This window comes from Salmo salar, chromosome 04 (assembly GCF_965601325.2).
Source record: "Salmo salar chromosome 04, fSalSal1, whole genome shotgun sequence".
NCBI lineage: Eukaryota > Metazoa > Chordata > Actinopteri > Salmoniformes > Salmonidae > Salmo > Salmo salar.
This window is the reverse complement of record NC_138294.1, coordinates 66,487,673-66,513,336: the sequence shown is the minus strand read 5'-3', so window position 1 is coordinate 66,513,336 and position 25,664 is coordinate 66,487,673. Positions and strand designations below refer to the sequence as shown.

The following is a 25,664-nucleotide window of genomic DNA, read 5'->3' as shown; positions in this document are numbered from 1 at the left end:
CTTATGTAAATAAAGTTGTTTTTATTTGTAATAAATCAGCAAATTTCCACAACCTGTTTTTCGCTTTGTCATTATGGGGTATTGTGCATAGACTGACGAGGGGGAAAATGTATTTAATCCATTTTAAAATAAGGCTGTAACGTAACAAAATGTGGAAAAAGTCAAGGGGTCTGAATACTTTCCGAATGCACTTTAGTGTATGTGAACCACATGATTTCCATGACAAAGATCCAGACCACTTTATAATCAATGTGCTTCATTCAGAAAATGTTGTTCATAAACATACACAGAAGATTGACCATTGAGCATAGATTTAATGATTGTTACTCTCACGACTGTGAGGGGGGAAAAAAGTGCCAAATTTGCTACGTAGATTTCCAGAAACTGAAGTGGTCATTTAAGGTCTCACATGATGAATAGGAGACAATTCGTTGGTTTAAGGGAAAGAGGGATAGAAAGAGAAATAGGTTAGAAAAATACAAAGACGGAGCATAAGGAAGAGACCCTCCCAGGAGAATGGACTGGTTTAGAAGGCAAATAAGCACACTACCAAGGCTACATCTGGGGAACATATGGTAGCGACATACAGGAAGGAAAGAGAAGCCAGAAGACAACTAAAATATTACAGCAAAAAAGGAGCCTCTCATCACCAGTCATGCCACTTATGGATTGGATGTGTGAGTGGCTCAAGTGTAACCGGGGAGGAGTCCCAAATGGCACCCCATTTCCTTTATAGTACACTACTTTTGACCAGGGCCCATAGGGTTCTGCACTATGCAGCAAATAGGGTGCCATTTTGGAAACAGACCTTGTTATGGGGACTGTATGGCGCTTGGCTGACTGGGACCGGGCAGGGCCATATACACGGGAGTATACAGTACCAAACATTAGGCGCATCTTCCTAATATGGAGTTGCACCCCCTTTCACACTCAGAACAGCCTAAATTCGCCAGGGCATGGACTCAAAGGTATTGAAAGCATTCCACAGATATGCTGGCCCCAATGCTTCCCACAGTTGTGTCAAGTTGGCTGGATGTCATTTTGGTGGTGGACCATTCTTGATAGACATGGGAAACTGTTGAGCATGAAAAACCCAGCAGCGGTGCAGTTCTTGACACAAACCGGTGTGCCTGGCACCTACCACCATACCCCATTCAAAGGCACTTAAATATTTTTGTCTTGCCCATTCCCCCTCTGAATGGCACATATACACAATCAATGTTTCAATTGTCTCAAGGGTTAAAAATCCTTCTTTAACCTCTCTTCTCACTTTCATCTACACTGATTTATGTGAATTTACAAAGTGACATCAATAAGGGTTCATAGCATTCACCTGGTCAGTCTGTCATGGAAAGAGCAAGTGTTCTTAATATGTTTTGTATAGTCAGTGTACAGTCTGACCTTTTAAGGCATATTTGAGACGAAGATTTGGGGATGGTATTTATTTAGCAACATCTAATAAGTTATAATAATACCAGTTAATTTTCAAAGTGTTAAGATGAATGAAAATAAATACAGAATTTCACGGTGTTTATTTACATTTTAAATGTAACATTATTTGAAAAAGTAAAAAGGCGCAACGCTCGCTCAACATAACATTTTCTTTTTTCACTTCTTGACTGATAAAGCAAACCGTAGATCTCCGCCTAAATAGACATACCCAAAAGTGACATAATTTTCATGACGGCCATAAACAGTAACAGGTAATGTTGCATAGTTTTAGAAATGTCTGGAACTCACCTTTCTGAGAAAAAAATGTTTGAAATTACTGAAGTGCACTCACTTTTGAGGACACAAGCTCAAGTACATAGTAAAAATGTGAAGTCGAAAAAAATCTGGATTTTTTTTCTTTCTATTCAACAAAAGTGGAACAATAGGGCTTGAAATGACTGATGCTTTGTAAATATAGTAACAATCAAATGATAAATGACCTTTCTTATAACTAAAATATGATCATACTTCGTTACAGTACAATCAATATTGGCACTATTTCATATAACTGACTGAATTTTCTCCTAAATGTCCACTGAGCTGCACAGAGACAATTCAAATGTGTGCAGACTCGTTACTTCAGCTTTAAGCAGAAAGTGATTTCATCAATCTGTGACCAAGAAAACGTGGTCTTGTTTCAATTTTAAGAAATGAATTAGTATTCTTTCATGTTAAGAGCTCTAAATCCAGCTGAGAATATCAGAGATGAAACCACAACTGTTGGATTCGCTAGACTGTCCCCTTTTATATATATATGTATCCGTCACTCAGAGGAAGAGCAAATCGATTCTTTGTCTGGATAAGGCAGAAAATGTGACACGTTGCTCCCTACACAAATGTCGTGTCCACTGAGCGAGTGGGAGCAGACAGATGGGGCTGTCTGGCACTATGAGGCACAGGTCCCTATGACATTCAAACAGCGCCTCGTACACCAAACTGTCAGTCGGAATCGCTCCAGAACCACGCAAAGTGCCCCATATAGGAGACTTAACATCCTAAGTTAAAAAGCTTGATGTTTCGGCCATCACTGGCCTTCATCAGAACTCGGTTGATGGCAGAAACATCAAGCTTTTTAACTTTGCTTAACTTCACTGGGATAGGGGGCAGTATTTTCACGTCCGGATGAAAATCGTGCCCAAAGTAAACTGCCTGTTTCTCAGGCCCAGAAGCTAGGATATGCATATAATTGGTAGATTTAGATAGAAAACACTCCAAAGTTTCTAAAACTGTTAAAATGTCTGTGACTATAAAAGAACTGATATGTTAGGCGAAACCCCGAGGACAAACCACCCCCCCCAAAAGAAACTCTGCTTACCACTGTTTTCAATGGCTTGAACTTTAATTATAAGCCCAAGTCCTCCCAAATTGCAGTTCCTAGGGCTTCCACTAGATGTCAACAGTCTTTAGAAAGAGTTTCAGGCTTGTTTTTAGAAAAATGACCCGTAAATTGTAGTTTTTCTAGGTGGCTCCCATTTTGGCTTCAGTGTTTCCAAGCGCGTGGAGGAAAGCGTGTTCTTTGTTGTTTATCTCCAGTAAAGACAATAACGATTCTCCGTCTTAAATTGTATAGTTTATTTGCGTATTAGGATACCTAAGGAATGATTACAAACATTGTTTGACTTGTTTGGAAAAGTTTATTAGTAACGTTTGGGATTCATTTTGACGGAGGGAAACTGGATTATTGACTGATGCGCGCCAGCTAAACTGAGTTTTAATGGATATAAAAAAGAACATTATCGAACAAAAGGACCATTTGTGATGTAAATAGGACCCATTGGAGTGCCAACTGAAGAAGATCATCAAAGGTAAGGCATTTTTTATATCACCATTTCTGACTTTCGTGTCGCCACCTGCCTGGTTGAAAATGATTGTTATGCATTTGTGTGCTGGGCGCTGTCCTCAGATAATCGCATAGTATGCTTTCGCCGTAAAGCCTTTTTGAAATCTGACACCTTGGCTGGATTAACAAGAAGTTAAGCTTTATTTTGACATATTGCATGTGTATTTTCAAGATTGTTAAATATTTACAATTCTGTAGTTTGAATTTGGCGCCCTGCACTTTCAATGGATGTTGGTCAGGTGGGACGCTTGAGAAGTTAAATAAAACAATGAGTTTTTAAATGCTGAGAGTGTTGCACCTTTTTATTTTCAGTGAAGGTGCCCTTTACTTCTTCCAAATTTAAAACATTACTTACAGATTATTTTACAGTTTAAATGAAGGTTAACTTTTATTTGTAAATGGAATGTTATGGAAGTGTCCAAACTTTTTATTTTAGATTTCACTTGGTTTTGACAAACTTACCCCACTGGCGATAAACTTCATCATGCTTGTTCTGCAGTTGCAGGGTCACAGATAAAACATGAACAAACGCTCCAAAAACACCCAAATACATCCTTTTAGAAATGGTAATGCTCTCAGTATAGCAATGCGGGTCTTGAGCAATGCCCAGAGAAGGCCGACACAGAGAAGTATCGCTTGAGTCCAACAAATTAGAATTTAAAGTTTGGAATGACGTCTAAAGACCTGCATCGTTATACTGAGAGCAATGCAGTTTTTAAAAGGACATATTTGGATGTTTTTGGAGCTTTTGTACATGTTATTTCTGTGCCCCTGCAACTGCAGAACGAGCATGAGGAAGTCTATGGCTGGTGGGGGTAAGTTTCTCAAAACCAAGTGAAATCGCAAAAAAGTGTCTGGACACTATAAAATGCCATATACATCCAAAATACAGATTTGGTTAAAATAAAGTGAACCTGTTCATTAGGTAAAAGACAAATACAGAGCCTATTCAGTACAAATAAATCTTCCACATTTAAGTATACAGATTACTCTGAGCCTCAGTGACTTTGGCAAACTTTCGGAGGACGTCAGCGCTGAGACAAGGCTCCAACTGGAGGTAAAATGTGGGGAGAGAGGGAGAGAGAGAGAGAGGTCAGCAAAAGAAGACAAAGCTTTTGAGAACCCTGAACAGTGATGAATAGCTACCATTAGGACATTGATACTGATACTGGGACGACTTAGTCGGGGTCGCAACTTAACGTTGAGTTAGAATACAAAAGCTGCAATTTCGAAATGTGGTTGTAAACTACATTTGTTTGACTGGTAAGTTAGTTTTGATAGCTGGCCGCTAGACTTGTAGTAAGCATGGTCGAATTACTGACTGGGATAGGCCCCCTTGTTCATCAGTTATATTAAAAACTGCTAACATTTCCCTCTATCCTATGGCAAAATGTCTAGAACTGCAGGAAATGAGTTATGAAACTGCAAAGTCTTCTCTCCACCCCACGGCAAAATGGGCAGAATTTCAGGAAATCAAATTTAAAACTCACATTTTTATCTTTGCTGTCACAAGGGGGGTGCAAAAATGTTCTGCTCCCTGCTCTACAATGTATTCGCTCACCTTGACCAACTTGCTTAGACACAACAGGGCAGGTTTGTAGGTTTCCATGGTGATAGAGTCTGGGCTGATGACATCAGTGTAGCATTGGTACAGAACAGCTGGAATCTGATGGACTTGGCAGTGGCTCAGTACTGAGGAAGGAATAGAGATCCGTTTTAGTATTTGGGTCCTTCTGTGTGAAAAGGAACCAGAAATTAACCAAAAATAACCATAATGTTTTGGAAATTTCCAGAATGTAATCCATAGAAAGGTCCTAAGGAGAAAGAATGACAAATTCAGCAAGTTGACAAATTAAATAATGTTTCGTTAATGCAAGTGCTTTTACGCAAATAATACATGCCTGAACATGGTTGGGGGCAAATTCCATTTCAAAGTCGATCAATTTAATGAATTGAAAATAGTCCATTATTTAATTCTGTGGAATTAAATGGAAGACTTCAACCCAGGGAATCAAAGACATCAGTATGGTGGTACCTGCAGCTGGCAGTCCAGTGAGGATGTTTGGCTGCTCGAGTGCAGGGCAGAGGGCCTGGCTCTTGGAGGCACTGCTCTTGAGGGAGCGTAGGAAAGGGACTGCGCTACCGTAGAGGTAGTCTGGTGTTTTGTACTCAGCCACAGGGCTGTCCGACAGCACCATCACACTGAGCCCTCTCTTCTGGAGGCAGCCAAACACCTAGAACCAGAGGGAAGGAGGGAGAAAGTTAAGAGGCCGTAGTCATTGTTGACCAGTGCTTTTACAGTCACATCTACTTATAGTCATACCAAGCAGTGGGCATCAACCTGAACCTCTATAAGGCATCTATAAAATCACAAGAGCATTACCTTTTCTGTCCATTGAAATAGTTGGTCCTCCGCAATGTAACAAGTGCTTTGGCAGACCAGGACCTACAAAAGCAACACAAGAATATACTTTAAAGCAGTCGTCACCAACCAGTTGATCGCAAGGCTTTCCTAGTTTTTCCCTTCCTCCAAGGCTTTCCTTGTTTTTTAAAAAACTTTTTACCCCTTTTTCTCCCAAATTTTAGGATATCCAATTGGTAGTTACAGTCTTGTCCAATAGCTGCAACTCCCGTACATACTCAGGAGGGGCAAAGGTTGAGAGCCATGCATCCTCCGAAACACAACCCGCACTGCTTGCTTAACCCGGAAGCCAGTAGCACCAATGTGTCAGAGTTAACACAGTACAGCTGGCGTTTTAAAAAAAGCCCAACGATAAAGCCTTGAGTTACTATTTTTTTTTGTGGTAGGTGCACTTGATTCAACTGCCCTTCACACCGGGTATCGTAGTGTTCCCATTTTGAACCATTTCATGTGTCTGAAGGTACAAACTCTACTCGCCCGGGGAGCAAATTAAGTACACCCATAGGTCTACCACTGGCCAATCAGATAGCTCAGATCACCGTGTCTGGAGCTTCCACGAGCCCACAGCGAAGCTGATAGTTGACTCAGTGTAAGATTTCAAAACGTTAACAATCATGACTAGAACCTGTCAAAGAATACAGCAAAGAGCTGCTGTTCTTATGTGTGAGTATATGTTTAAGATTTTATTCAGCACTGTCACATTTATAAGCCATAAAAGAAACCTCCCAGTGAAGCACCAGTGACTCGGTCAATAAGAAAGTGGTCAGATGAAGCAGATGCTAAGCTACAGGACTGTTTTGCTAGCACAGACTGGAAAATGTTCCAGGATTCTTCCGATGGCATTGAGGAGTACAACACATCAGTCACTGGCTTCATCAATAAGGCCATTGATGACGTCGTTCCCACAGTGACTACGTATATACCTCAACCAGAAGCCATAGATTACAGGCAACGTTCGCACTGAGCTAAAGGGTAGAGCTGCCGGTTTCAAGGAGTGGGACTCTAACCCAGAAGCTTATAAGAAATCCCACTACCCCCTCCGACGAACCATCAAACAGGACAAGTGTCAATACAAGACTAAGATTGAATCGTACTAAACCAGCTCCGACGCTCGTCGGATGTGGCAGGGCTTGCAAACTATTACAGACTACAAAGGGAAGCACAGCCGAGAGCTGCCCAGTGACATGAGCATACCAGACGAGCTAATTTACTTCTATGCTCACTTCGAGGCAAGTAACACTGAAGCATGCATGAGAGCATGAGCTGTTCCGGACGACTGTCTGATCACACTTACTCATAGCATGCACTGACCAGCTTGCAAGTGTCTTCACTGACATTTTCAACCTCACCCTGTCTGAGTCTGTAATACCAACATGTTTCAAGCTGACCGCCATAGTCCCTGTGTCCAAGAACACTAAGGTATCCTGCCTAAATGACTACTGACCCGTAGCACTCACGTCTGTAGCCATGAAGTGCTTTGAAAGGCTGGTCATGGTTCACATCAATACCATTATGCCAGAAACCCTAGATCGACTCCAATTTGCATACCGCCCCAACAGATCCACAGATGATACAATCTCCATTGCACTCCACACTGCCCTTTCACACCTGGACAAAAGGAACACCTATATGAGAATGCTGTTCATTGACTACAGCTCAGAGTTCAACACCATAGTGCCCTCAAAGCTCATCACTAAGCTAAGGACCCTGGAACTAAACACCCCCCACTGCAACTGGATCCTGGACTTCCTGACGGGCCGCCCCAGATGGTAAGGGTAGGTAACAACACAGCCGCCATGCTGACCCTCAACACGGGGGCCATTCATGGGTGCGTGCTCAGTCCCCTCCTATACTCCCTGTTCACACATGACTGCATGGCCAAGCACGACTCCAACACCATCATTAAGTTTGCTGATCACCGACAACGACAAGACAACCTATAGGGAGGAGGTCAGAGACCTGGCCGTGTGGTGCCAGGACAACAACCTCTCCCTCAATGTGATTTAGGTCACCTAGCAGCACGAGCTCTGAAGATAGATGTGACAAACATTTTATTTGATCTACTCGCAATACAAAGTTTATCAATAGACTTGCGTCGTTATTAGCGGCTTGCCGTGCTAATATCGAGGAGTAGCCTATTTCACGTTCTCTGATCATACGAGTAACATGAATTGGTGCATGAGTCAGAAAACCATCAGAGGTAGCCTCTCACGAAACCCACCCTCTGCTGAGACTGACCATCAGATGCAGGCACCATCAGTCCAGTAAAATAAACCATTTCAATTAGTAATGCTACAAATGATCTATTACCAGTGGGATCATATACCTCACGTTTTGAAATATAATTTAAAAAAATGGTCTGAGAAGCACGACATTGGCAGGGCAATTCAAGAATAGTCTATATGCAGTGAGAATGTATTGAGCTTATAGCCTACGCACAAACCTCACTGCTACAGAACTGATTTTGATAGGTTAATGTTGCATAGGCTTAGGATGAAGTCATGAAAAAATTGATCTCGGCCTGCATTTTGACAAAGTGATCTCAGCTCATGAAAGGTTGGTGACCACTGCTTTACAGAATCTGCTATAATCGCTGAGTCACTGACTACAGTGGCAATGAAAATATTGTTGGAACACACCTTTAAAGGTAGAGTCATGCAATCCAGAAACATTTAAGGTGAAGTGCAAGGCTTAACTTCTGTTGTTATCCCGCAGCTATAATATTGCAGCAGTGTGAAGCGCACGTGTCTTTATTTTTGGAAAGTGCAAAGACTGACATAGTGCTCATCTGCAATATTTGCGGTTCATCCTACTGCTCGTGGCAACGTCACATCACTGCGACTCAGTTTAATTTGCATACCAACTCAGTGGCCTAGTGGTTAGTGTCTGTCCTGAAATTGGAAGATCGATCCCTGGTTGAGTCATACCAACGAACAGGACCATATGCCTCTCTGCTTGGCACTCAACAGATGGATTAATGCTGCAACAGACTAGTGTCCAAACACAGGCTTCTGAACTATGGGCCATTGTGGTTTGGACAAGGCTTACTAAGACCTTTAAGTGTATCCTATGTACAATTGTTGGTGTGCATTGTGTTTGATCAACCACTCACTGCTGGGTTGTCCCTGTGTCGGTAGAAGAGACAGGCTGGCTCTCCAGGCAGTGGGGCAATGCTCTGTCTACTGGAGCCCCTACTCCTCTCATTCCATAGTGACACATGGCCCACTGCATCCCAGCTTTCAGTGTTCAACACATATGCAGACAGAAATCCTGAAAACAATAGGAGAGAATTTTCATTCCTTGAGAGAAAGAGTTAGACCAGGAGTGTATTCATTAGTCAGATGATGTTGCAAAAGCTGTTTGATTGCATTTAGTTCTTAAACGGAAGTTGTAGTTAATTTTAAAAGTATGGTTTTCATGCGTTGCCATGTCAATCCCAATAGTCTGCAGAGCACTTGGCACAAGCTGCACATCTATAAATTACAGAATTTTCCATACTCCAAAGAGGAGTGAAGTCCATAGGGTTCCTTCCGCCAGTCACTATTTTTTTAAGAGATGTGACTGAACTACAACTTCCATTTAAGAACAAAACAGAACTCAACAGCTTTTCACGTTAAAGAGCGTTGACTAAACTGTTTGTTGTAAAACGTTTCACAACGGAATCCGACTAATGAATACAACCCAGTCGTCACAGGTGAGCTTTTATTTAACTAGGCAAGTCTGTTAAGAACATATTCTTATTTACAATGACGGCCTAACCCGGACGACGCTGGGCAAATTGTGCGCCGCCCTACGGGACTCCCAATCACGACCAGTTGTGATACAGCTTGGAATCGAACCATGGTCTGTAGTGACGCCTCTAGCACTGAGATGCAGTGCTTTTGTCCGCCGCGCCACTCGGGAACTTACCTGCAGCATTAGTGCCCACGGCAATGATGAGGTCTGAGCATTGCAACTTGTTGCTGCCAGAGCCCTCAAGTGATTGTGCGACTTCAGGGCACCACGCAATATGGACCTCCCTGTTAAACCAGAACACCAGTCAGTCAAAATCATGCACATCTTTACACTTAGTCACCGTGTACTAACTTGTTGAAATAATAAATGGAGCTGTGTACAGTTGAGAACAGAGGACATGGTTATTTTATTGACAAGCGATGGATATGTCAAAAGAACCATATGGTGCATACTAAGCTACAAAAGCGAACCATTTCAAAGCATTCGCTAACTCGTTACCAAGTGAAACTGAAAACTCAATCGCGTGCAGTTTGAGTCGTTAGCTAGCTGGCTGTTAGCTACCTCTTTTCTTCTATCTCTCTGTGAATTCGCTCATCTTCGTTTTCATCATCCAGATCATCGTCGTCTTCTTCGACAGCACGCGAGTAAACAGATAAAACCTCTCCGAAAAACGTTGCCATTGTTTATTTTATGACTGTAGCTAGCTAGATGACCGTGCTGACAATAAAAATGACACCAAAGATTTCCTCCTCATGCCAAACCATGGGAGAATCTCAATTGTCATCCTCGCGTCCTCTCTCCTCCTTCTCAAAACCCATTGGAGGAGAAGGTCAGAAGGTCTGGACCAGCTGGTTCTCTCATCCAATGGGTTTTGAGAAAGAGGCGAGGAGGTAACATTGAGGATTCCTCGTGTGTACTTCCTTCGTTTTCTTTTTCTCCGTTTTTCCCTTGAGTTCAACGCAACAGGTACCTCTATCACCGCCTAGCGTGCTGGAGTGTAAACAAAATATACAGTCGTAATGAAAGTCCACACCCCTTGCAGTCACATTTTGCTGCCTTAATTTAAATCTAAAACGGGATCTAAAACGGGTAATGCTGTTGCTACCGATCTACACAGCCTACTTTACATTTTAAAAGTGAAAGAAAATTATACAGCATTTACCAATTATTATTTTTATTTTTTTTAACTATGATGTCTTGATTGTGTATGTTCTCACACCCAACAATTAATACTTTGTGATGGTGGAAGCACCTCAAGCAGCCATTACGCTGTGAATGCCATTACAGCTATGAATCGTTTTGAATAAGATTCTAACAACTTTGCACAACTTTTAGGGTAAAAAATACTGTATATCGATTGGTTTTGTCAACATTGCTCAAGCTCAGTAGGCTAAAGTTGTTTAGGAATAATTTTAAAATCATGTTTTGTTATTGCATCTATCAATTCATATGTTTTTTTTTAACACTATAATTTGTTTACGGGCATGATAGTTTTACTTTTAGTTTATGCTTGACCCAGCTTGTTTGCCTTTAGCCAGTAAGCTTGCTCAGCAAGTTCGAAGCACGTGAATGCACACTGACATTGCTCCCAGTTTATAACAAGTCTCCCACTTGTTATGAACACAGCATAACTCTGGGTTGTGAAGACATTGACAATTAATTTTATTTTTTAATTAATTAGGAAAGGTTACTATATCTTTTTTTGTAAGGCCGCGAAATATGACAACTGTGCAAGGAGCGTGTAGACTTTCACTAGGCATTATAGCTCTGCTGGAACCCATCTGTCTTATAGGTAGATTAGATAATATAAAATCCATGTGCTTACTGTGGGTGAAAAGCTTACCCTTAGATCAGACCGATATTATTATTTAATTTGTTTTACTTTTTACCCCAAAATTGGTAGATACAGTCTTGTCCCATCGCTGCAACTCCCGTACAGACTTGGGATAGGCGAAGGTCGAGAGCCATGCGTCCTCCCGAAGCCCGACCCTGCCAAGCTGCACTGCTTCTTGACAAACTGCTCGCTTAACCCGGAAGCCAGTCGCCCCAATGTGTCCAACTGGTAACCGTGTCAGCGTGCATGCGCACAGCCCGCCACAGGAGTCGCTAGAGCACGATGGGACAAGGACATCCCGGTCGGCCAAACCCTCCCCTAACCCGGACGACGCTGGGCCAATTGTGGGCCGCCTCATGGGTCTCCCAGTCGCCGCCTGGATCTGTAGTGATGCCTCTAGCACTGTGATGCAGTGCCTTAGACCGCTGCGCTACTCGGGAGGCAGTTTAGACAGATATGACATTGGTGGTAAATTCATAGCAGGCTATTCACCACTTAATCATTCAACATCATATCATATCAAAGACCAAAAGCCAACAATATATTAAAACATTCATGTTAAATATTTTTCCAAAAACACTGAACAAAAATATAAACTACTGTAAGTCGCTCTGGATAAGAGCGTCTGCTAAATGACTAAAATGTAAATGTAAATGTATAAACGCAACATGTAAAGTTTTGGTCCCATGTTTCATGAGCTGAAATAAAAGTCCACCAGAAATTTTCCATATGCACAAAAAGGTAATTTCTCTCAAATTTTGTGCACAAATTTGTTTACATCCATGTAAGTAAGCATTTCTCCTTTGCCAAGATAATTCATCCACCTGACAGGTGTGGCATGTCAAAAAGCTGATTAAACAGCATGATCATTACACAGGTGCATCTTGTGCTGGGGACTATAAAACATCACTCTAAAATGTGCAGTTGTGTCAGACAACACAATGCCACAGATGTCTCAAGTTGATGGAGCATGCAATTGCCATTCTGACTGCAGAAATGTCCATCAGAGCTGTTGCCAGAGAATTTAATGTATTTATTTATGTCTGAAATGAAGCCCTTTTGTAGGGAAAAACAAATTCTGATTGGCAGTGCCTTGCTCCTAATCGGGTGGGACTGGCTCCCAAGGGGGTGGGCCTTTTCCCTGCACCCCTGCCTAGTCATGGTAAATTCATAAGTTAGGGCCTAATTAATTTTTCAGTTTACTGATTTCCTTAAATGAATTAACTCAGTGAAATTGTTGCATATTGCATTTATATTTTTGTTCAGTATATATATATATTGCTCAAAAAAATAAAGGGAACACCTAAACAACACATCCTAGATCTGAATGAAAGAAATAATCTTATTAAATACTTTTTTCTTTACATAGTTGAATGTGCAGACAACAAAATCAAACAAAAATATTCAATGAAAATCCAATTTATCAACCCATGGAGGTCTGGATTTGGAGTCACACTCAAAATTAAAGTGGAAAACCACACTACAGGCTGATCCAACTTTGATGTAATGTCCTTAAAACAAGTCAAAATGAGGCTCAGTAGTGTGTGTGGCCTCCACGTGCCTGTATGACCTCCCTACAACGCCTGGGCATGCTCCTGATGAGGTGGCGGATGGTCTCCTGAGGGATCTCCTCCCAGACCTGGACTAAAGCATCCGCCAACTCCTGGACAGTCTGTGGTGCAACGTGGCGTTGGTGGATGGAGCGAGACATGATGTCCCAGATGTGCTCAATTGGATTCAGGTCTGGGGAACGGGCGGGCCAGTCCATAGCATCAATGCCTTCCTCTTGCAGGAACTGCTGACACACTCCAGCCACATGAGGTCTAGCATTGTCTTGCATTAGGCGGAACCCAGGGCCAACCGCACCAGCATATGGTCTCACAGGGGGTCTGAGGATCTCATCTCGGTACCTAATAGCAGTCAGGCTACCTCTGGCGAGCACATGGAGGGCTGTGCCGGCCCCCCAAAGAAATGCCACCCCACACCATGACTGACCCACCGCCAAACCGGTCATGCTGGAGGATGTTGCAGGCAGCAGAACGTTCTCCACGGCGTCTCCAGACTCTGTCACATGTGCTCAGTGTGAACCTGCTTTCATCTGTGAAGAGCACAGGGCGCCAGTGGCGAATTTGCCAATCTTGGTGTTCTCTGGCAAATGCCAAACGTCCTGCACGGTGTTGGGCTGTAAGCACAACCACCCTCATGGAGTCTGTTTCTGACCGTTTGAGCAGACACATGCACATTTGTGGCCTGCTGGAGGTCATTTTGCAGGGCTCTGGCAGTGCTTCTCCTGCTCGTCCTTGCACAAAGGCGGAGGTAGCGGTGCTGCTGCTGGGTTGTTGCCCTCCTACGGCCTCCTCCACGTCTCCTGATGTACTGGCCTGTCTCCTGGTAGCGCCTCCATGCTCTGGACACTACGCTGACAGACACAGCAAACCTTCTTGCCACAGCTCGCATTGATGTGCCATCCTGGATGAGCTGCACTACCTGAGCCACTTGTGTGGGTTGTAGACTCCGTCTCATGCTACCACTAGAGTGAAAGCACCGCCAGCATTCAAACGTGACCAAAACATCAGCCAGGAAGCATAGGAACTGTGAAGTGGTCTGTGGTCCCCACCTGCAGAACCACTCCTTTATTGGGGGTGTCTTGCTAATTGCCTATAATTTCCACCTGTTGTCTATTCCATTTGCACAACAGCATGTGAAATTTGTCAATCAGTGTTGCTTCCTAAGTGGACAGTTTGATTTCACAGAAGTGTGATTGACTTGGAGTTACATTGTGTTCCCTTTATTTTTTTGAGCAGTGTATAACAAAAATAGATATATACTACAAATAGATTCAAACATTTAGACATATACAAACATCTTTAAAATAATCTGTTGCAGTCCAAGAAAGGTTTAAGATTGTGATGTCAGATAGATAGGGAGAGAGAAAGACTTGATTAATTATGGTTCCCATAGACATTCGATTAAGTACTGTAGCAGATTGCCTTGCAAAAGTGCTTTGCAAAAGTATTCAAACCCCATGGATTTCTTCACATTTTGTGTTACAAAGTGGGATTAAAATGGATCGTCATTTTCGGTCAATAATATACACCAAATATTCCTTAATGTCAAAGTGGAAGATTACTATTTGTTTTAATTAAATAACAAAAATAGAGTTTTTGCATTAGTATTCAGCCCTTTGTTTAGACAAGCCTAAATTAGATCAGGAGTAATATTTGGCTTAACAAATAACATAAAAAGTTACCTGGACTCACTGTGTTAAATAATACGGGGTTGACATGATTTTTAAATGACTAACCCTTCCTCTGTCCCCTATATATACAACATCTGTAAGGTCCCTCGGTCAAGTATTGAATTTCAAGCACAGATTAAACTACAAAGACCAGGGAGCTTTTAAAAAGCCGCATACAAAAGAGCAGTGAAAAGAGCAGTGGTAGATGGGTAACAATGACTAATCAGACATTGAATATCTCTTTAAGCATGGTCTAGTTATTAATTATGTGCATGATATATTTTTATGTGGGTCGGGGACCAAGGCGCGGCGTGTGAAGTGCTCATATTTCCTATAATGAATAACACTTAAACAAAACAACAAAACGACCGAAAACAGTTCCGTCAGGTGACATACACTAAACAGAAAACAACTACCCACAAAACCCAGGAAGAAAAACCCCTACTTAAATATGATCTCTAATCAGAGGCAACGAGGATCAGCTGCCTCCAATTAGAGATCAACCCAAACAATCCCAACATAGAAATAGAAAAACTAGAACATAAACATAGAAAACATAGAACAACCCAAAACACCCCCTGTCATGCCCTGACCTACTCTACTATAGAAAATGACATCTTACTAGGGTCAGGACGTGACAATATTAAACCACCCAGACACCTCTAAGATACAGTCCTGAACTGAACTGTAGGACAGGAATGAAATTGCTCAGGGATGTTACCATGAGGCCATTGGTGATTTTAAAACAGCCACAGAGTTCAATGGCTCTGATGGGAGAGAACTGAGGATGGATCAACAACATTGTAGTGACTCCAAAATAATGACCTAAATGAGAGCGTGAAAAGAACACAAATATACAAAATATTCCAAAACATGCATTTTGTATACAACAAAGCATTAAAGTAATACTGAACAAAAATTACCTGGTAAAGGAATACACTTTCTGGCCTAAATGCAACACATCACTGAGTAACTGCCTCCTTATTTTCAAGGATGATGGTGGTTGCATCGGCAAATATTGGGGAGTTTTTTAGGATAAAATGAAATGGGATGGAGCTAAGAACAGGTCAAATCCTAGAGCAAAACCTGCTTCAGTCTGCTTTACACCAGACACTGTGAGAGGATTTCACCTTTCAGCAGGACAATAAACTACAACACAAAGCCAAATCTACACTGGAGTTGCTTACTAAGAAGTCAGTGAATGTTCCTAAGTGGCCAAGTTACAGTTTTGACTTAAATCTGCTTGAAATACTATGGAAAGAAAATTGCTGTTTAGCCATTATTCTGACAGAGCTTGAAGAATTTTGAAAATAATAATATGCAAATATTGCACATTCCAGGTGTGCAAAGCTCTTAGAGACTTACCCAAGAAGACTCACAGCTGTTATCGCTGTCAAAGGTGTTTCTAATGTGTATGGACTCAGGGAGGTGAATACTGATGCAACGTCTATCTATATTTGATTGATAATCTTTAAGAAATGTTTGCATTTTTCTTCAACTTTGACATTAGAGTATTTTGTGTAGATTGTTGACAAAAAATGACAATTACATCTATTTTAATCCCACTTTGTAACACAATAAAAATTATGTGAAGAAATCCAAGGGGTCTGAATACTTTTGCAAGGCAATGTTCATGTAGAAATGGCATCAGAACATTAACATAAGGTTTAACCATATGCATCTTTCCATCCTAGGCCTCTGCTAGATGCACAGTGAAGTGTCCACATCAATGGTCACAGAAATGTCTTGAGGAGTGCTGTACTGGTCTGAGAGTGGAGGAAGTTAGTATGAGTATTGTCCCAGTATCCCAGGTCCAGTGGTGATGTCATGGCCTCCACGGAATGATCCCAAACTGTGTTAAGGGAAAGGCAGGAAGCACAACGTTTCTCGTAAGGCTGACATGTTTATATGCAACCACATTATTAGGTCAGTACAACATTTTTGTCATTTCTAACCCCAATGCTGCCAGTGCCTTGAAGTCATTTTTGTGTTGCGCAAGGTAGGGTGAAGTTTCTATTTCCTAGGATATGTGCTACTATGGTATGGCAGTGTATCCCCAATATTCATTTAGCATGTTGACGCCACTCCCCAAAATCTAATAAATGTAAAACATTTTAAACATATACATTACCATTCAAAAGTTTGGCACACCTACTCATTACAGGGTTTTTCTTTATTTTTACTATTTTCTACATTGTAGAATAATAGTAAAGACTTCAAAACTATGAAATAACACATATGGAATCATGTAATAACCCAAAAAGTGTTAAACAAATCCAAATATATTTGATATCTAAGATTCTTCAAAGTTGCCACCCTTTGCCTTGATGAAAGCTTTGCACCAGCTCAACCAGCTTTTTTATTTTACTTTATTTAACCAGGTAGACTAGTTGAGAACAAGCTCTCATTTACAAATGCGACAGTAAGTAAATAAAAACAGTATGGGGATGAGGTAGGTAGATTGGGTGGGCTATTTACAGATGGACTATGTACAGCTGCAGCGATAGGTTAGCTGCTCAGATAGCTGATGTTTAAAGTTGGTGAGGGAAATAAAAGTCTCCAGCTTCAGCGATTTTTGTAATTTGTTTGTCACGCTCTGACCTAGAGAGTTGGTTTTTCTCTGTTTAGGTAGGTCAGGATGTGATAGGGGGTGGGCATTCTATGTTTTGTTTTTCTATGTTTTGGCCGGGTATGGTTTCCAATCAGAGGCAGCTGTCTATCGTTGTCTCTGATTGGAAGCCATACTTAGGCAGCCTGTTTTTCCCTCTGTTTTCGTGGGTAGTTGCTTTCTGTTTAGTTTGTATAACCTGACGGAACTGTTTGCTGTCATTTTGTTTATTTTGTCTAGTGTTAGTTTTCATAAAACATAACGATGAGCACTCAACACGCTGCGCCTTGGTCTCCTCTATATGACGCCCGTTACATCGTTCCAGTCACTGGCAGCAGAGAACTGGAAGGAAAGGCGGCCAAATGAGGTGTTGGCTTTGGGGAGATCAGTGAGATATACCTGCTGGAACGTGTGCTACGGGTGGGTGTTGTTATCGTGACCAGTGAACTGAGATAAGGCGGAGCTTTACCTAGCATAGACTTATAGATGACCTGGAGCCAGTGGGTCTGGCGACGAATATGTAGCGAGGGCCAGCCGACAAGAGCATACAGGTCGCAGTGGTGGGTGGTATAAGGTGATTTGGTGACAAAACGGATGGCACTGTGAAAGACTGCATTCAGTTTGCTGAGTACAGTATTGGAAGATATTTTGTAGATGACATCGCCGAAGTCGAGGATCAGCATTATAGTCAGTTTTACTAGGGTAAGTTTGGCGGCGTGAGTGAAGGAGGCTTTGTTGCGAAATAGAAAGCCGATTCTAGATTTGATTTTGGATTGGAGATGTTTCATATGATTCTGGAAGGAGAGTTTACAGTCTAGCCAGACACCTAGGTATTTATAGTTGTCCACATATTCTAGGTCAGAACCGTCCAGGGTGGTGATGCAGGCGGGTGCGGGCAGCGAACAGTTGAAAAGTATACATTTGGTTTTACTAGCGATTAAGAGCAGTTGGAGGCCACGGAAGGAGTGTTGTATGGCATTGAAGCTCGTGTGGAGGTTAGTTAGCACAGTGTCCAAGGAAGGGCCAGAAGTATACAGAATGGTGTCATCTGCGTAGAGGTGGATCAGGGAATCGCCCGCAGCAAGAGCGACATCATTGATATATTCAGAGAAAAGAGTCGGCCCGAGAATTGAACCCTGTGTTACCTCCGGACAACATGCCCTCCGATTTGACACACTGAACTCTGTCTGCAAAGTAGTTGGTGAACCAGGCAAGGCAGTCATTAGAGAAACCAAGGCTATTGAGTCTGCCGATAAGAATACGGTGATTGATAGAGTCAAAAGCCTTGGCCAGGTCGATGAAGGTGGCTGCACAGTACTGTCTTTTATCGATGGCGGTTATGATATCTTTTAGTACCTTGAGCGTGGCTGAGGTGCACCCATGACCGGCTCGGAAACCGGATTGCACAGCGGAGAAGGTACGGTGGGATTCGAAATGTTCAGTGATCTGTTTATTAACTTGGCTTTCGAAGACTTTAGAGAGGCAGGGCAGGATAGATATAGGTCTATAGCAGTTTGGGTCTAGAGTGTCACCCCCTTTGAAGAGGGGGATGACCGCGGCAGCTTTCCAATCTTTAGGGATCTCGGACGATACGAAAGAGAGGTTGAACAGGCTGGTAATAGGGGTTGCAACAATGGCGGCGGATAGTTTAGTAGTCACCTGAAATGCATTTCAATTAACAGGTGTGCCTTGTTAAACGTTAATTTGTGGAATTTCTTTACTCCTTACCGGGTTTGAGCCAATCAGTTGTGTTGTGCAAGGTAGGGGTAGTATACAGAAGATAGCCCTATTTGGTAAAAGACCATATTATGGCAAGAACAGCTAAAATAAGCAAAGAGAAACGACAGTTCATCAATACTTTAAGATGTGAAGGTAAGTCAATGCGGAACATTTCAAGAACCTTGAAAGTTTCTTCAAGTGCAGTCGCAAAAACCATCAAGCGCTATGAAGAAACTGGCTCTCATGAGGACCGCCACAGGAAAGGAAGACCCAGAGTTACCTCCGCTGCAGAGGATAAGTTCATTAGAGTTACCAGCATCAGAAATTACAGCCCAAATAAATGCTTCACAGAGTTCAAGTAAGAGACACATCTCAACATCAACTGTTCAGAGGAGACTGATTGAATCAGGCCTTCTAAAGGACACCAATAATACGAAGAGACTTTCTTGTGCCAAGAGACACGAGCAATGGACATTAGACCAGTGGAAATCTGTCCTTCGGTCTGATGAGTCCAAATTTGAGATTTTTGGTTCCAACCGCCGTGTCTTTGTGAGACGCAGAATAGGTGAACGGATGACCTCCGCATGTGAAGCATGAAGGAGGATGTGTGATGGTGGTTTGCTGGTGACACTGTGATTTATTTAGAATTCAAGGCACACTTAACCAGCATGGCTACCACAGCATTCTGCAGCGATACACCATCCCATCTGGTTTGCGCTTAGTGGGACTATCATTTATTTTTCAACAGGACAATGATCCAACATACCTCCAGGCTGTGTAAGGGCTATGTGACCGAGAAAGAGAGTGATGGAGTGCAGCATCAGATGATGTCTTCCACAATCACCCGACCTGAACCCAATTGAGATGGTTTGGGATGAGTTGGACCACAGAGTGAAGGAAACGCAGCCAACATTTGCTCAGCATTGTATTGATTTGTTTAACATTTTTTGGGTTACTTCATGATTCCATGTGTTATTTCATAGTTTTGATGTCTTCACTTTTATTCTACAATGTAGAAAATAGTAAATGTAAAGAAAAACCCTTGAATGAGTAGGTGTGTGCAAACTTTTCACTGGTACTGTATGTATGTACAGTTGAAGTCAGAAGTTTACATACACCTTAGCCAAAAATATTTAAACTCAGTTTTTCACAATTCCTGACATTTAATCCTAGTAAAATTCCGTGTTTTAGGTAAGTTAGGATCACCACTTTATTTTAAGAATGTGAAATGTCAGAATAATAGTAGAGAGAATGATTTATTTCAGCTTTTCTTTCTTTCATCACATTCCCAGTGGGTCAGAAGTTTCCATACACTCAATTAGTATTTGGTAGCATTGCCTTTAAATTGTTTAACTTGGGTCAAACTTTTCGGGTAGCCTTCCACAAGCTTCCCACAATAAGTTGGGTGAATCTCGGGCCCATTCCTCCTGACAGAGCTGGTGTAACTGAGTCAGGTTTGAAGGCTTCCTTGCTCGCACACGCTTTTTCAGTTCTGCCTACACATTTTCTATGGGATTGAAGTCAAGGCTTTGTGATGGCCACTCCAATAGCTTGACTGTTGTCCTTAAGCCATTTTGCCACAACTTTGGAAGTATGCTTGGGGTCATTGCCCATTTGGAAGACCCATTTGCGACCAAGCTTTAACTTCCTGACTGATGTCTTGAGATGTTGCTTCAATATATCCACATAATTTTCCTACCTCATGATGCCATCTATTTTGTGAAGTGCACCAGTCCCTCCTGCAGCAAAGCACCCCCACAACATGATGCTGCCATCCCCGTGCTTCACGGTTGGGATAGTGTTCTTCGGCTTGCAAGCGTCCCCCGTTTTCCTCCAAACAAAACGATGGTCATTATGGCCAAACAGTTCTATTTTTGTTTCATCAGACCAGAGGACATTTCTCCAAAAAGTACAATCTTTGTCCCCATGTGCAGTTGCAAACCGTAGTCTGGCTTTTTTATGGCAGTTTTGGAACAGTGGCTTCTTCCTTGCTGAGTGGCCTTTCAGGCTATGTCGATATAGGACTCGTTTTACTGTGAATATAGATATTTTTGTAACTGTTTCCTCCAGCATCTTCACAAGGTCCTTTGCTGTTCTGGGATTGATTTGCACTTTTCGCACCAAAGCACTTTCATCTCTAGGAGACAGAACGCGTCTCCTTCCTGAGTGGTATGACGGCTGCGTGGTCCCATGGTGTTTATACTTGCGTACTATTGTTTGTACAGATGAACGTGGTACCTTCAGGCGTTTGGAAATTGCTCCCAAGGATGAACCAGACTTGTGGAGGTCTTGGCTGATTTCTTTTGATTTTCCCATGATATCAAGCAAAGAGGCACTGAGTTTGAAATACATCCACAGGTACACCTCCAATTGACTCAAATAATGTCAATTAGCCTATCAGAAGCTTCTAAAGGCATTACATAATTTTCTGGAATTTTCCAAGCTGTTTAAAAGCACAGTCAACTTAGTGTATGTAAACTTCTGAGCCACTGGAATTGTGATACAGTGAATTATAAGTGAAATAATTTGTCTGTAAACAATTGTTGGAAAAATTACTTGTGTCATGCACAAAGTAGATGTCCTAACTGACTTGCCAAAACTATAGTTTGTTAACAAGAAATTTGTGGAGTGGTTGAAAAACAAGTTTTAATGACTCCAACCTAGTGTATGTAAACTTCCAACTTCAACTGTATGTATGTACGTACGTACGCACGCACACACACACACACTGCCGAGACACGCTTTTAAGTTCAGAGTGACAAGTTAAAACGTATATTTGTAGCATACAGAGTGAGCAGTGCCGATTAAAGACATTTTAAAAGCTTTTGATGCATTCAGAGTCCTTTGGGGGTTTTCAATTAGGTAAATGCAGATGAGCAACCCTATGCTGCAGCCTAATTATTTAAAACATATATGCAGCGTCACTTGGGCTACAGGTTATAATGCTTTTAAAGGGTAAATTATATTTCAGATGGTGTCAACATAATTACATTTTCATGCAGTTTGGAGTAGAATGTCCTATGCAAGAAGTCACCAGAAGTGACCTTCTCACAGTCATTCTACAGAAACAAATATTCCCCTACTAGCTTTGCGCCCGCTGCTGAAAAACATCCCAGGGTAAACTCTGGATATGGTATTGTATTGTATGGCATGAATTTTAAGTCGCTCTCGATAAGAGCGTCTGCTAAATGACAAAAATGTAAAATATGTGTGTTCCTCACCCGTCCAGTAGCAGCACAGCTCCCAGCAGGAGTAGCAGGACAGCCAGCAGACAGGAAGAGATGACTGTGATGACCACCATTCCCCCAGAGCGCTTCCCTAACCACTCATCTATGGAGGACCAGGACCTCGCTGCACAGACAGAGAATACTTTTATTTTTTTAAACCTCTAAAGCCTTTAAGAGGGAACATAATAAACCTGTTTTTGAAACCATCATTTTCAATTCAGGCCAGGTCTATTAGCTCCCCCGAGTGGAACGACCGTTAAACATCTTGTGCTGATTATAGTCTATATCTGTGTAATAATAATGTTCATAGTTTATTTTAGTGGCTTTATCTTACTTGATGTTAGAGAAATGGGATAGGACCATTTAGACTCTGAGACCACTCCTCTAGAGACTGGATCAATGAGGATGTACTTCACCCTGAAAAATAAGAAAATACACATTTACACGTGACCCGCACTGACCTTAAAAAGACCACAACAAATCCATCAATTACACTTTTCAATTAGTTGGGATTTAGACATTCTTAGCTGTTAAAAGTCGGTTGCTTTCAAGACTGACAATGACAAAAGCATCCTTGATGTATATTGCTATGGTATTATGATACCTGACAGTGGAACCCGGAGGTAGGATCCCATTGCAGTTGGTGTTGGTGCAGTTGCCCTCCGCACCTACTCTGAAGTACTTGATGCCAGGCAACTGGCCACAGGGGAAGTCCTTAGGGCGACCCAATTTGGTGACAAAGTACATTCTATTAGTCTGGCTGCTGAAGGCAATAGGGTATGGAGAGGCACTGACGATCTGTACTGCTACCAGCTTGTCAATGTCAAAGTTGTTGATGCCTGATGTGCAAAAGGGCCATGAGAAAAGACAAAATGATCAATGGGCTGGACAATCGTACATCTATCTAGTATCTGATTTTATTTTGATTTAGCTGCACTGGAATTGTAATCTGATGGATGAATCATTATTAATAATTGTATCAAAGTTAAGATACGGTCCCTCGATGTCTTTAAATACTTTGCCACATCCAGTTGAGACCTACCTGGTCCAGAGGCGATGGCAGCCCATACTTGACAGGTGCTTTGACTGCATTTGAGCTGGGTCAGTGTGTTGAAGTAGCACAGAGGCTGGCCTAGCACAATGGTAGTGCTGGTTACCCTGCCGCTCGCCTCATAGGGGAGAATCTCAGGAATATGATCCAGAGACACAACTACACAAACAGAACAGAAAAACTATTTACTACTTTTAATGCTGTACATTTTAAACCAGAGCCACATGAAACCTCACAGTATGGCTCTGTATCAAACTCTTTTTCTCAAAGCTGGGCCACACTGCTGTCTTAGAAGTAAGATCAGAAACATTTCCGGAGAAGATATCAGTTTGTGAGTAGTTTATCTAATGGCCTCTTTCCCTAATACCCTCACATGGAAGATGATAAACAGCCCTTAAGAGGAAGGGGTGTTTATTTGCTCATTATCTAGCTAGTGGACTAGATTCTACATTCTGAGAAACATACTCTTGATTTTGCTGTTTGATCCTGATGCAAGACATTTATACAGATGTACACCACTCACTACCAATCTACCAGGGTTTGGATGCTATCTGTGGGAGAGCATAAGAAACTTGACTCTTGTTCTTCCTCCCAGTCTTGTCATGTTACAAAATTATTGAATCTGTCCCTAGTCTCAGACAATGTAGAAAGGCCTAATTATGCTTTCTCAGATTGTCATTACTTTCAGATGGATAATTGTATTCACTACAGTAACTATTAATATCATAACTAGCTGTACTGATCTCTGATGCTGCAGTAAAAGTGCATACAAATCTCATTTCTTGTTTTGGATAGTGAAAATCCCACACGCATGTAGTGGCTCAATGAGGAGCTAGGCCATGGTGTATACAGACAACATTTGCACTACAAACATCTCTTAAGGTTGAACAGTAAAACATGCGGGGGTAAGCACCCTGAGCAGGAGAAAGCACCATGTCCATTTTCCTGAAAAACCAGTCTATCCGATTATTTTATCATCCACGAGGATTTTTTCCTTTCAAAAAATATTGAATGGTTACAAGGGCATGTTGAGAATAAGGACACATTTCACATCCAACTAAAAACAAACACTTAGATTCAAGTAACCATCCTTCACCTGTTCGTGCTCTTTTAATGTTGCCCAAAAGCATCATTTATGGAGTAAAACAGCCCTAAAAACTATTCTACATCAACAGCATTTTTCAATTTTAGTTTATCAATTGATATGGATAAGACCAAATCGAATCATTCAATCTGTTAATAAAAAACGTTAACCAGTATGGCTACATAAAGCTATAAAGTATTGTTAAGTATTCTGTTTACGATCACCAAACATTTATTTGGGTCTTGTAACACTTTGATCTTTATTAGAGATAGCCTATGTTCAATAACTTAAATATAATAAAAGCTAAATTAAGAGCATTCTTTCGACATGATAGCCTGTATGTACGTGAAGGGTGGTTAGAATAAAATAAAGCATTAGGTCTATTATAAAATTGTGACATATTAAAAGATCAACAAACATTGTCCAAGTTATCAATAAAACCCTGTGCTCACATCACTACCTCCCCTGAAACATATAGGCTTGGCTGTAACACTTACTTTGCGGTCGGACTCCGAACATAAATACACTGAAGAAATATGTATATGATAACATGTACGTCCAAGACATCGCAGATATTTTGGGGTTGATACTGTCAAAAATGTGCCCCTGATGTTTCTACTATTAGTATTTCGCTCGACAAAATATATTTTCCAGTAAGTTACCGTGCCTTCTCTATGGTGTGTGCAGGTGAACTAAAACTGTAGGTGTTACGTTAGTAGTCTGTGGGAGTTCACAGTTCCCGGAGAAACGCTATCAAACGTTTGTCAAGGACAAAACTTTAAAAGTATAATTAAATTTGCTAAATTATAACCACAAAATCGTAAGTCTCCAATGATAATATAAGATTAATAAATTCCTACAAAATCAATAAATACCCGTTTACATAGGCTACGGTACATACTTCTACTCAGGGCCAGACCTCTGCATAAGTGATATAGGCGGCCAATTTGGGTCCCGCCACCAAAAATATATACAAAACTTAGTGTTGAGAAAAAAAAGAGTAGAATACACAAGGTGAAATTTGTGTCCAGGTCCAGAATTCTAACTTGTCCCTCTGTCTGGATCAGGTCCTGTTTGATTGTCATCGGGTCTTGGGTCTATGTAACTACAGCTGATAGACCCGAGTGGACCCGACCATGGCTCAACATAGCCTATAGCATATTTATTTTATGCTAATAAGGTGAATTTATTGAGTTATAGAAGGCCTAGCCAACATTTAAAGATGTATTGTTAACCAGAAGAGCAATCAATCAACCAATCAAATGTATTTATCAAGCCCTTTTTACATCAGCCGATGTCACAAAGTGCTGAAAGTTAGAATTTGGCTGATAAACATAATTTTGTCACTTTGGTCCAATCGGGTCTGGTCTAGAGCCGGACTTGTTAGGGTACGGGATTTGGACTGGTTGTCCTAG

General features: G+C 41.6%; 2 protein-coding genes across 2 annotated transcripts; both read right to left on the bottom strand.

Moving 5' to 3' along the window:
- Positions 1–3,105: 3,105 nt before the first annotated feature.
- On the bottom strand, positions 3,106–10,253 carry psmg1 (proteasome (prosome, macropain) assembly chaperone 1). The gene is given in 7 exon segments (NM_001140415.1): positions 3,106–4,382; positions 4,893–5,023; positions 5,367–5,565; positions 5,715–5,777; positions 8,866–9,023; positions 9,663–9,772; positions 10,050–10,253. Coding segments are annotated over 7 exon segments (858 nt in total). The 5' UTR covers positions 10,169–10,253; the 3' UTR covers positions 3,106–4,304.
- An 895-nt stretch (positions 10,254–11,148) lies between these two features.
- LOC106603607 (uroplakin-3b) lies at positions 11,149–25,374 on the bottom strand. Its single transcript, XM_014197493.3, has 6 exons — positions 24,747–25,374; positions 23,157–23,324; positions 22,719–22,953; positions 22,449–22,531; positions 22,109–22,238; positions 11,149–16,412 (listed from the first exon to the last, which is right to left on the bottom strand). Exons 1-6 carry the CDS (start codon positions 24,814–24,816, stop codon positions 16,343–16,345), a joined length of 756 nt encoding a protein of 251 aa, XP_014052968.1. The 5' UTR covers positions 24,817–25,374; the 3' UTR covers positions 11,149–16,342.
- Positions 25,375–25,664: the final 290 nt, after the last annotated feature.

What these genes read in the sequence shown, in the direction of transcription:
- LOC106603607 (XM_014197493.3), bottom strand. Translation starts at nt 24,816, where the DNA reads ATGTCTTGGACGTACATGTTATCATATACATATTTCTTCAGTGTATTT. An exon ending in TGCCATCGCCTCTGGACCAG is followed by an intron (nt 22,954 to 23,156) that starts GTAGGTCTCAAC and finishes TTTGCACATCAG; the next exon opens with GCATCAACAACTTTGACATT. An exon ending in CCTCCGGGTTCCACTGTCAG is followed by an intron (nt 22,532 to 22,718) that starts GTATCATAATAC and finishes CTTATTTTTCAG; the next exon opens with GGTGAAGTACATCCTCATTG.